The 13,424-nt window shown below is 39.1% G+C and overlaps 1 protein-coding gene across 2 annotated transcripts in view; it reads right to left on the reverse strand.

Moving 5' to 3' along the window:
- PPFIA2 (PPFI scaffold protein A2) overlaps window positions 1-13,424 on the reverse strand; it is a 608,376-nt gene that overhangs the window by 85,986 nt on the left and 508,966 nt on the right. For both annotated transcript variants that reach the window (XM_075932509.1, XM_075932507.1), the window contains 3 exons: window positions 9,861-9,996; window positions 7,539-7,759; window positions 729-966 (listed from right to left, as the gene is read on the reverse strand). In XM_075932509.1, the coding sequence (XP_075788624.1) occupies window positions 729-966; window positions 7,539-7,759; window positions 9,861-9,996 (595 nt within the window). The remainder of the gene's footprint in view (window positions 1-728; window positions 967-7,538; window positions 7,760-9,860; window positions 9,997-13,424) is intronic.

Consider the following 13,424-nt stretch of genomic DNA (forward strand, 5'->3'; position numbering starts at 1 on the left):
GCCCTCTGAGATCCGTCCTACCCTCCACAAGTTCTCCAATGGCTTAGAGATCTCTTCAACCAATTCTTTAAGGATTTATTTTGTCAGGCACTGATGACTTGAAGACATCTTCCTTATCTGAGTAATTCTTAACTTGTTCTTGCCCTATTTGAGTCTTAGAACCTTCCCCTTTACACTGACCTTCACTATGTTAGTTGTCTGATCATTGCTAACGTTTCTGGAGAAAACTGAAACAAAAGAGGCATTTAACACTTCACTATTATTGCAGTTTCTATTATTGCCTCTCCCTTCTCATTGAGCAATTGACCTATCCTTGGTCTACCTCTTTCTGCCAATGTATTTGTAAAATATTTTCTTATTATCTTTGATGTCCCTAGCTAGTTAAGTCTTCTTTTGTGTCTTGGCCTTTTTAATTTTCTCCTTGTGGGTTTCTTTTTTTTTAAATTTATCCTTTGTAATTTGACCTAGTTTCCACTTTTTGTATGACTCTGTTTTTTGTTTCAGGTCACTGAAGATTTTCTGGTTAATCCACGGTGGTCTTTTCCCATACTCCCTATCTTACCCATGCACTGTCATAGTTTGCTATCGTGCATATGCATAACAAAATATGGACAAAGCAAAAGGGGAATAGGAGAGGCTTAGACTGAAGTAGGCAAACATTGAAAACAATCTGATCGGTTTATTTTAATAAATAGAATTCTCAAAGCTGCCATCACACATTTCCTTACCAGTGTCATGACCCCCATCCGATCCATTTCTCTGGCTGGACTGCGAGGTGTGAGTTTAGGTGTTGAGTGCCCACTAGGAGGAGAAGAGCTTGCAAGCGATGAAGCTGTCACTGATCCAGTGATAGATGTACCTTGGTGTACTCTTGCCAGATTCAAGCCTTCTAGACTGACGCTGGCTACTCTGTTCTCTATTTCTTCAGCACGCAGTTCTGTTGATTCTTTTTCTTCTTGGATTAACCTTACAGAGTGAAGAAATCATATGATAATATTCTGGTCAGTGTCAGCTACACAAGGTATATTTTAGGCTCTAACAGCAACTTGAATTTGAATAGTTGAGTATGAACCTGTTACAGTTTGATGAAGGTTAGAGAAATAAAACTGTATTGAGAATTCTGCCTTGTACCCATTTATTCATAGTTCAAGATGCTAATATATATAACAATTTAACTATAAAAACAGAGTGGGTAAAATTTTGAAACATCATCTGCTACAGCCCCATTAGTGAGCTTGCAAGATACAAGCACACAAACCTCTGCATACACTTTACAGGTACAAAAATGTGCTAGCAGACTTGATAAACTCTAACATCTGCACATTAGATTTCACACTGCAAAACCTATTAGACTCATATTCTAGGTACTGATCCAATAAGAAAACAGACAAGAGGAAAATAGCCAAAGGACCCCTCGTTGCATCTAATACTCACTTGTTTTTATGTATTTAAGATTTACATTTTAACATGTTATGTTATTTATAATGATTGTACTGTCTATAGTTGGTAGCATTTTCCCACTGATATTGTAAAACCAATATGACAAATTCATAGCACTATAATTAACTTTTAGTGCTAATTCTGGACTCAACCACCCTAAGGATATACTATGGCCTTTCCTATGGCATGTGCTGCCAAAGGCAACACATATGGACTGATCTTCTGTGTCAGTAGCTGTATATGTCTAGTGCTTGTTAAACCATGTTGACTAAAAAGAACATGAGAGCTCATCTCTCTTATTACTGTGATTTTCCATATAGACCTTAACCTGTGTAGGACCTCCGACAACTTCCACTCAAAGAGATCCCAAAGACCTTCATGATAGCTCTTGAGGGTATCTTTGCCTGCTTTCTGATGCTATGTTTAGACAACAGGCTTCTTGCGCAAGAAGCTTTTTTCAGAAGAGATCTTCCGAAAAAGTTTCTTGCACAAGAGAGCATCCACACTGCAAAAGTGCATCAAAAAAGCAATGTGCTTTTCGAAAGATAGCGCCTGGACTGCCTGGATGCTATCTCGCATGTAAGCAGTGATTGCTATGTACAGAAAGGCCGCCAGGGCACCTGTGCTTTTTTCTCTTCTCTCTTCTTTCAAAAAACTTCCCTCTTCCCCATCCATACACGACTTTTTGCAAAAGAGCTCTTTCACAAGAAGGCTTCTTCCTCATAGAAAGAGGAATACTAATTGTGCAAAAACTCCTTTGTTCTTTCAATTTACTCTCGAAAGAACGTGCTTACAGTGCGGATGTTCCATGGCCGCTTTTCTGACAAAACTCTGTAGTCTAGATATACCCTTGGAGAGTAAGATCAGTAAGAAATGGAAGGCAGATAGTCCTCACCAGCAGAAAAACATGAAAAAGTTTAAATGAAAGACACAACTTAGCATTCCCCAGGGTGTTTCACTTAAGTAAAGAAGCTTTTCTGAGAAAGTTCTTTCCCGAAAGTGGTCTGGTTACTTGCTAGTGTTTAATTCCACCTCCTTCCCACTAAAATAATTTCCTCAGTATTAGCAGGGAAGATGCTCCAAACAAAACTCCAATTGCTGTTCTATAGGTACTGATTTAATAGATAAATGTGCTAGCATATGGCTCTGCATCTACATGAACTCCCAACAATCCCTCCATCTGGTCCCCAAGGTAAGTTAGAGCAGGCTGAAGCTGATGGCGAACTGATTAAGATCCAAGGAGCTATTTTGACATATAAGAGGTACCCCAGACAGGAACCTTATGGAGGAGGAGGGACATATAAGCTGCTTTAGTGACTATGCATCCAAGATCTGTAAGCAAGAGAATACTTGAGAAGTAGATCTGATAGCAGAAAGTCACAAAGCAGCCAGAGCAAGGAACAAGAAATGACCCACAGACTTTAAGTTTCAAAATGAATTTCACTATATAAGGTACAAAAAGGCATCCATTAGTGAGTAGTTTGTTCTTTCTTCATCCTCATCTGCCCTCTCAGTCACATATAGGGTGTGTCTAGACTACAGTTTTGTCGACAAAAGTGGACTTTTGTCGACAAAACTATACCTGCGTCTACACTACCGCTGAGTTCTGTCGTCATAACGTCAACAGAACTCAGCAGTTTTGTCGACGCTGGTAAACCTCATTTTACGAGGCATAACGCCTTTTGTCGACAGAGTTCTGTCGACAGAAGGTGTTATTGCATGTAGGGTTGTGTCTAGACTACAGGGTTTTGTCGACAAAGCAGCTTGCTTTGTCGACAGAACTGAATGTAGTCTAGACGCTCTTTGTCGACAGAAGCTTTGTCGACAGTATCTGTCGACAAAACTTCTGTCGACAAAAGCCTGTAGTCTAGACGTACCCATAGTCAAAACAATTACACATTTTCACGAAGGGAAAAAGGAAGAGGCATTATTATTATATATATAGGCAGAAAGAGCAGATGAAAGAATTGTGCAAGACAGCGATGGGAGCAAAGTCAGTAGCAGCTCCTAAATGTCTGAAAGAGACACAAACCGGCTGCCTTACAGATGTCTATAGCACGCTTTTCCCTTCTCTTGTGCATCTTGGTAATAATGTTTTCCTGAATCATGTCTTATTTGGAAATGGAAAACAATTGTTTTGGGTGTGCTTTAATGCAATCAGCTTTCTCCTAAATGCAAAAGCAATTATAAGAATCTTCTGAAAGGAAAGCCTTCATTTGATAGTTAAAAAGCAAAATTTACCCTACTCATTTAATTTATTTCATGGTATAAAGCATCATATGGACTGACTGAATGGTCTCCAGATACAATTCAAAAAATGCATGGAGTTTGGATATAAATATCCATTGTACTTTTGAGTAAAATATAAAATTATGTCAGACTTCAGAAATACTGCATCAGGAGAGATCACAAAAAGGAGCTACCGGTAATTGAAAAGGAAGCACATACTGCTGAATGTCTGTTGTACTATTTTCACTTATATATGGAATATACATTAGTCACTATGAGTGCGTCTACACGGCACCCTAAAGTCAAAATAAAATATGCAATTTGTGCTATGCAAATTGTGTGTCTTATTTCGATTTTATGTCGAAATAGATTATTTTGAAATTTGGCACATGTACACAGGGCCACATTTCAATATAACACCCTATTTCGAAACATCCCTTAACCCTCATGGAACAAGGGTTATAGGGATGCCGAAATAGCGCACCCATTATTTCAAAAATATTTATTAAGACACGGGGTAGCTATTTCAGGATACCTCCAGTATCCCAAAATAGTCACAGTAGTCAGACCAAAGGTCCATCCAGCCCAATACCCTGTCTGCCAACAGTGGCCAATGCCAGGTGTCCCAGAGGGAGTGAATGGAACAGGTAATGATCAAGCGATCTCTCTCCTGCCATCCATCTCCACCCTCTGACAAACAGAGACTAGGGACACCATTCCTTACCCATACTGGCTAATAGCCATTTATGGACTTAACCTCCATGAATTTATCTAGTTCTCTTTTAAACCCTGTTATAGTCCTAGCCTTCACAACCTCCTCAGGCAAGGAGTTCCGCAGATTGACTATGTGCTGTGTGAAGAACTTCCTTTTAGTTGTTTTAAACCTCCTTAAACTTCCTTATTTGTTTTAAACTACCTTAGTGTAGACATACCCTAACAGAAAACCTGAGAATTTCAGACAAAAATTCTCTCTCTCTCTCTTAGCATCACCCTTGCTCCACTAGAAACAGGAAGGAATAAAAAGCGTACCCACTCACAATCATATTGTAGATCTTAAATATCTATAACTTTTATGTTGAAAAAAGAAGACATGCAAAACATCTGCAAATCAAGAGTTACCAGATCCTGAGCACAAAAACTTCCTGTTATCATACAATCTTTCATCACTCACCATAACGGTAGCCTAATTTATATTTCCCATTCAAGCTAAACTTTTCCCTCTCTGTATTCATTTGTGAGGAAGCTTTGCTGTTGGATCTTAAGTAAGTAAAGTAAGTAAACCCTAATGTAAAGTATATAACTCTTAAATAAAATAAGTTGCCATGGAATAAGAGGGATGATCCTCTCATAGACTGATAACTGGTTAAAAGACAGAAAACAAAGGGTAGGAAAAAATGGTAAGTTTTCAGAATGGAGAGAGGTAACTAGTTATGTCCCCCAATGGTCCATACTGGGACCAATCCCAAGCTTTTCCCTTAAAACCACACAAAGAACTGTAAAAGGCACACCACTGCTTTCAATTCAGATCTCACACTTTCTTCTCATTGGATCTCCTGGCTCCTTGCCAACACTTCCTGGATATCTATTGTTCTGGGTTTAACCCTTTACAGATGCTTTAGTTACTGAATTTTGGGATGTTTAAAAACTATTATAAAAAATCCCACCTCTGACAAGGAACTTTTTTAATCACCAAAATGCCTGTTCCTGTTTTTTTCCAGACACGTCAGAAAAACATCTGATATAAGATGTGATTTGTGAAATTTTAGGAGAATTAGTTTATGGGAAAGATAGGCCAGAGACCCTTGGAATACTGAAGTTATAATGAGAAACTTGTTTTATCCCAAGCTATGCAATGGCTTCTTCTATCGTATTTGTGGCAAAGGTATGAATATGAATTTAAACTCAAATGAATACATAGACCCTTCAGATATGTCTTGTTAAAATAATCCATGCTAACAGAACAAGAGAGCTCTTAAATCAAACTGTTTTCTCTTCATAAAGTAGTGAGTAACAAATATATGTCTATGAAGGCTGTTGTATTTTGTTTCACTGTTCCCTTCACTGAGTCAGGCCAGTCAATCTCCCCCTGCCCCAAGAGATGCAGGGCGGTTAATTTCTAAACTGAGATTTAATGAAAGATTTAATATAGATCATAATCTGGGAAGGAATTACATTATTTTTTTCCATGTCAGTAATAAATATATATTTTAAAGCAGTTTGCATAAAACAGATGATCACCCTCTTATGTAAGAATTATTGCATGAATAAAAAACATTTTGTCTAAAAGCTTGATCATTTTTGGTGGACTCTTCTTACTGAATAACTTTCCCTGATATTTACAAAAGGGAATATGAATGTAATTGTTCTCACTATCTGGCTATCTTTATATTTATTTAGATATATAGATACATATTTTGTTGAGAGTTACTCACACTTTAGGATATCAGCTGACAATCTATGGAGGGAAATTAAAAATGTTCTTTTCTACAAAAATAACTGTGTGTGTTATGTTTTTCTTCTCTTTTTTGTTTTCCTCTCAGGCATCAGATATGAGTTATTTCCAGAGGCAAGATGCTTCACTAGATCATTGATGGATCAATGATCTGATCCAGTATGGCATAAATCCTCTATCTACATTTCTCTTGTCAAAACCTTCTGCTATATCAAATAATTGTTTGTTAAAAGGTCAACATTTAATTTCCATAAACATAAAGATATTTGTTTAACCTATAATCTTGTGAATAGCTAGAGTCCTGATTTCCTTGTAATAAAAGAAAATGTGAATCAAACTCCTTGTTTTCCCTCTTTTGCACATATACTATTTTAGCAAGATTTAAACCTTCCAATAGCAAAATTTTCCTTTGGCCTTTTGTCTTGAAAGAACAGCTGTACAAATATTTTAGAAAATTGTAGCAAAATCCTATATGAATCAAATGAAGACATATTGGGAGTCCCAAATAATCAATGATAAACATACAATATCAAATAGTGAGTTTTAACCCATCCCAGGATGGAAACATTTTTAAAAAATTTAAAATATACTCTAGAGTATACTAGACTAGACTTCAGTAGAATTTACCCGAAGTGAAAGATTTGAAGAAAAAGTAGCATAAGGTAAAAAACTTTTGGTGACATATCAAACTATTCTTTATCTGATTATTAAACAGATATGACAGACCTGAACATTGATGTACTAATTACATCTCTTTCGTCTATTTATCACATAAGCTTTTTAAATCTATTTTTGACAACACAGGCAAACTGTGGTTTTGCTGTGAAAAGTGGCTATTAAAATAGTAACCTTCGATTCCGTGTTTATTGTGTCTCAATAATTCCTGACGAAATTAGTGCAGTTTATATGTTCACTGGGATTATTTTTCCTTGTCTTCAAGCCCTATAACTCAGTCTGGGATCTGAACATCATATTGAATTCTCTTCTGCTTTTGAATCATTCTTAGTAATCCAGACCATATGGATAACAAGTAAAAGCAGGACACAGGAACAGCACTGAATTGAAATCTTTAGGATAACAATTCATTAATGGTAAAACAAGTTATTTTGCATGGGCATGTAAATATGTTATATGAATGCAGAGGTCTGAAAAGAAGGCTTATGGATAAAGGTCTATCTGAAAGCTTCCATATGATAGCAATCTCTAAAATACCTTCTTCTAAAGAGCTATTTCTCTTTCCATGGAATGAACTTCATAATATCATTACTTCCACTGTAGTACATATTCTTATACATCAACATATGCATTCCCCAATTACTGCCCTTGAATTAATGAACAGGACTTTCACAGTATCTATTCCTGAGCCCGAAGAGTAAGTTTATCTATGACCAGAAAGCACATCACTGATGGTTGGTACCTTATTTCTTTGTTGATTGCATCGAGTTGCTCCTGAAGCATCATGGCCAGAGTCTGGGCATCTGAATGCCCACCTGGTGACAGAAGGTCCATAGAGCTAAAAATAGTTTCTCGATCATCATCATCAATATCAGACATTTCAGTGTCACTTTCAAATGTGTGGCTGCTAAGGACTCCAATCTGCTGAGTTCTGTTCCACTCATGATCTCCAAGAGATTTCACCTAAGTAAGATTTTACAAAAATGTATATCACTTAGAATGAGAAACTAGCTCAAAATTAGCTTGCCTGAAAATAGAAAAGAAGCATTTAAAAATATGGAAGCATTTAAAAAAAAGTTTTAAAAACATTTAAAAATACTGATTCTGTGAAACCATTTCTTATTTGTAACAACATTAAGTCTGATAGATTTATTTAATATAAATACAGGTGCTGAAAACTCCTTTCATATTGTTTCTGCTGCAGCTCAGCATTAATTAAGAAAGAGATTTTCAAAAGTGTCTAGTTAGGCTCCGAATCCCCCCAGAATTTGCATGTCCCCTTCTGCATTATTATGTTGGCTGCGGTATATCAGTGGAGGTACTTGTAGATTTCAGAGAATCATAGACTCTTAGAACACTAGAACTGGAAGGGATTTTGAGAGGTCATCAAGTCCAGTCCCCTGCCCTCACCACAGGACCAAGTACCATCTAGATCATCCCTGATAGATGTCTATCCAACCTGCTCTGAAATATCTCCAGTGATGGAGATTCTACAACATCCCTAGGCAATTTATTCCAGAGTTTAATCACCCTGACAGTTAGGAAGTATTTCCTAATGTCCCAGCTAAACCTCTCTTGCTGTAATTTAAGTCCATTGCTTCTTGTCCTATCATCAGAGGCCAAGGAGAACAATTTTTTAGACACTTGAAAAATGCTAATACAGTAAACTTCCGATAATCCGGCACCTTTAGGACCCAGGGGGTGCCGGATTATCAGATTTTCCGGACTATCGGGAGGGGGGGGGGCTATGAGGGGTCTGGGGTGGGGTAGGGGAGATGCCATCCCAGCCCCTCATAGCCCCCCCTTCCGATAGTCCAGCTCTGCCCCAGGCGTCCCTGATTCAGTCGCTGCTGGTCAGTTTCAGCAGCGGCTGAATCGGGGACGCCTGCAGCAGAGCAGCTGGAGTGCTGCCGGGTTGGTCCGGTAGCACCGACCCTTGGTGCAGTGTGACCAACCTGGCAGCACCCCAGCTGTTCTTGGGGACGCCTGGGGCAGAGCAGCTGGGGTGCTGCCGGGTTGGTCCCACAGCGCCGCTCGTCTGCGCTACTGGACCAACATGGCAGCACCCCAGCTGCTCTGCCCCAGGTGTCCCCAAGTCAGCCACTGCTGATACTGATCAGCAGCTGACTCCAGGAAACCCGAGGCAGAGCTGCTGTGCCCCGGGCTTCCTGGAGTCAGCCGCTGGTCAGTTTCAACAGTGGCTGAATCCAGATGCCTGGGGCAGAGCAGCTGGGGCGCTGCCGGGTTGGTCTGGTAGCGCCAACCCTTGATGCTGCAAAACCAACCCGGCAGCGCCCCAGCTGCTCTGTCCCAGGTGTCCCCAAGTCAGTCACTGCTGAAACTGATCAGGGGCTGACTCAAGAAAGCCTGGGGCAGAGCAGCTTTGCCTCAGGCTTCCTGGAGTCAGCCGCTGGTCAGTTTCAGCAGCGGCTGAATGGGGGACAGCTGGGGTGCTGCCGGGTTGGGTTCTGCAGCCCCGAGGGGCAGCGCTATGGGACCAACCCGGCAGCACCCCAGCTGCTCTGCCCTATGTGTCCCCGATTCAGCAGCTGGTCAGTTTTAGCAGTGGCTGAATCGGGGAACCTGGGGGCAGAGCAGCTCCAATGGTCCGGCTGCCCGGAGCACTTCCGGGTTCTTGATGGTGCTGGACCATCAGGAGTACCGGACCATCGGAGTTTTACTGTATATCCCTGCTCAGTCTTCTCTTTTCTAAACTAAACAAGCCCAATTCTTTCAGTCTTCCCTCATAGGTATGGGGAAATCCTATTATTTGTACTCAAAACATTTGCTGAGAAAACTACACATTTTGTAAACCCTCTTGAGTATCTTTTACAAACACTGAGGTATAGTTGTATCCCATTGTGGGGATTTAATTGTTAATGTAAGATTTTAATACCACATGCAATGAAAAAGATACACCCCCTGTAAACTGTGTGCAAACTAGCTAGTTAAAGCATGTTTTTTGCTGTGTAATACATGTACAAGTGTATAATACTGTCACTGTTTAGGAATACATTGTAATACTGCATGTGTTTTCATGAGTGAAAATAATTAAATGGTTAACCTTTGGTTCATCTCTTCGCACCCCCATCCGACCCCTTCTTGGTCGCCTTATCACTTTAGTTGACCTGTAGTCGGACTGGCTATCCACCAAGGAACCCACAGAATATCTCAGCTCTGCTGATGTGTCAAGGTGAGGTCTGAAAAAGAAGATTAAGGCACAGACAATAGGTAAATTCAAATAACATTAATGTTAATACAGTATCTTTCATTCCAGGATCTCAGAGCTTTACTGACATTAATTAATTAAGTCTTGCAAGAGAAACTACATTGGGGATACAATTTCCATGAACATTTTATAAACATATTATAAACATATTTGTTTATAATAAACATATTGTGGAGTAATAAAAAACAAAAATTGTGACCCTTTATTATATTAAAGTATTAAATAGCAAACTACAACAGCTCAGATCCTCAGCTGGTGTGAATTGGTAGAGCTCCAGGGAAGTCAATCAGCAGAGTTGGGGGTTAACATTTTTTTCCTATATCCTGTCCTAAATACTCCTGTAGTATTACTTTTCTATGTAAGTAATTTTTGTCGTGAGACTGTTATGTGATTATGAATGAGAAAGAAGATGAATCAGTCTGCTTATCAAGACATGCTCGACATTATGATAATGTTAGTCAACTGCCCAATGATACAGAAGGGTTATGGTTATGACTGGAATGCTATATATCTGGTACTATGTTAATGGATTACAACTGATACAGTCTAAGAACCTTGGCTGCCACAAGTGCATTTGGGGCATGATTCTGGCTTTTAAACCATTGGTAACACTGCAGAGCTGGGGATGAGGATGAGTTGAACTCCAAAGCAACAATGGAAGAATTGTGGCTACAGTCAGAATGTTCCTGGTTTTTCTGGAGGACTGTGTATGCTAGAGTGGGAACAATGCCATTCAATGCACATTCCCTTCCTGCCCTGTCAGTTTTGTTACTGGCGAATGAGTGAGGGGTGGGGTTTGTAGGGGGAGGGCACAGACTATGTTCCCTTTCCTTGACTCTTTTCAGGAGGTTGTGCCAGTGGCAGAACTATCCTTAGACAGTGCTTATACTTCCCAGATTCATCATAGTTGATGCCCAGGCAGGGATATAAGGGATGTGTAGGCTCCATAAACCTTATGAGCATTCTTGAATAGTCATGAAGATTTGGTCACATTTTGGCCTCTGTTCATGGCCTTGGCATGGTAACATTAGAGAAATAAAATGTAATATTACAAATATTGTAGTGATGAAACTTTATCAGCTCCAAAGACCAGCACATTATCATTACTTATTTGTTTGTTTATGGTAGCTCCTAAGACATCCTCTCAGTCTTCTGGGCAGAGAAGAAGGAACAGGATGTGCTCTTTGAAACTGACAGTCTGAAGACTGACAGATAGAAAGTTGTGGAAAGGTACATGTTCTTTGTGTTTGTTTTAAAGTATTTGTTTTAAAGTGTGGCAAATATGCTATTGCATCTGCCATCTCTTACTTTACTAACTTGAATGAAGAAAGGAGAATAGTTATCAAAAATAAGATATTACCCCTAGAAGAAGGCTTTAAAAATATGTTATAAATAAGAATGAGAGGAGAATGTTGTTGGACTGCTCATGTTTCTGTAGTAGTCAAGAAGGTTATTCTCTATAAAATGCACATGAAAAATATGCCTCCATATCTAAACTTTAATTTCTTTCAAACCAGGGGGAGAGGAAGGAAGCTTACAATCAGCTTGTGGCCATCTTTCTTAAAAGGGTCACAGTAAGGTAATTGATCAGTTTTTCAAAAAAACAAACTACAATTTTTCTTTGGCTAATGGAAGAATATTGCACAAGAAAATAATCAATCTACTCTTTAAAGATGAAAGATAAGTAAAGGTATGAGTGATTTCCAAAATGAAGGCAATCACCCAGAAAATCACATTTATACTTGAATCTATAATACTATGAAGAAGAGTAATACTGCAATCCCCACTTCCACATCTCAGATATGTAGTCTATAAATAGATTTCAACAGATGTTCACTTTTACTATACAATCACTTATTTTGAACTAAAATAAACTGTTGCCTAGAAGAATGAGGCATTAACCTAAATTTTAGCAATTCCATAGTATTAAAAAAAGCGAGAGAGGCTGGTACTGTTAAAATGTAACCACTCAATGGCTGTCCAGTGACAGAGGATGATTAACTGCATCTCCAGTGTGCATGGAGTGCAGAATCAGAGTCAGGATGATCTCAGTTGGAACTTCTAATAGGTAGATGCCGTTACCACAAAAAGCACAACCATGCTTAACAGCAGTTTCTCCAGGGAGATGAGAAACAGGACTAACATGGAGACAGGGCTATCCTCTTGCATCTAGAGTTGGAAACTTCTCTAGAAGGAAGAGAGATCATTGGCTGCATTATGTGGGGAAGCTTGTTTGCTACAAAGCTTAGATTGCATGAGGTATCACTACTCCATTGGAAGGAAGAAACTGTTCCTTGAGATTTTAAGGATGTTTATTTCATCTAATTCTACAAAAAGAAAGGAGACATAAGTGACTGAAAAAAGCCAGAGACATGTCTCTTCTTAACATCATGAGAAAAAATCTTAAACTGTACTCTTGTACCTAGACTTCAAACTTTAGCTTGGAAAAACCTATCCTGAGAATGTGGCCTGTGCCCAGGAAGGTGCACTGTGGACATGGTGTTCTCTGTAAGACAACTGCAGAAGTGCATAGAAAAGTGTATTCCACTTTTTATGGTTTTTCTTGATTTAAAAAAAAGTCTTTGGCACAGTTAGTCTGAAGAAGCTTGGTTGTCCACCTGAACAGTTAAAACTTGTGAAGTCCTTACATGATTGCAACTGTAATGTGTGAAAACCAAGAGCCTGACTCATTTAATATCAACAATGGAGCAAAGCAGGGTTGTGTACTGGTTCCTACATTGTTTAATATTTCCTTCTCATGTCTGTTTCAACATGCATCTCACCATGTTCAAGAGGGTGTCTACCTTAGCAATAGACATGATGGAGGTTTGCATAATATTGCAAGGTTCAGAGCTAAGATGAAGGTAAACAAGATCATTACAAGGAACTTGCTGTTTGCAGATAATGCAGGTCTTGTGGCTCACAGTGTTGATGTCCTTCAATATCTTATTTCCAAGTTCTCCAATTCATGCAAAATCTTAGGGCTAGCAATACACATGAAGAAGACTGCTATCACACATCAAGTCTCTTCAGAACCTGTTCCAGGTATCACCTTAGTTGGCACTCGATGGAATGTCATTGACCAATTTTGCTACCTTAGCTCTACAACCACTGTAGATTTTGAAGCTGAGCTCACTAGTTGAATTGGCAAAGCAGACAGGAACTTTGGTCTTTAGCAATCCAGACCCTCGAACAATAACAGATTGACAGCTGAAATGCAAATCCTGTTTTTATGGGAGATGCGTGTTAGCTACTCTTACACATGGCAAAGAAACGTGGGCAACTTATGCCAAACATACCAACAGATTAAACAGCTTTCCTATCAGATGCTTGTGTAAAATTCTTCAAATTGGATAGCAAGACAGGGTGACAAATATTGAAGTGTTAAGTCGTGTGGAT

This window comes from Pelodiscus sinensis, chromosome 1 (genome assembly GCF_049634645.1).
Source record: "Pelodiscus sinensis isolate JC-2024 chromosome 1, ASM4963464v1, whole genome shotgun sequence".
Taxonomy (NCBI): Eukaryota; Metazoa; Chordata; order Testudines; family Trionychidae; genus Pelodiscus; species Pelodiscus sinensis.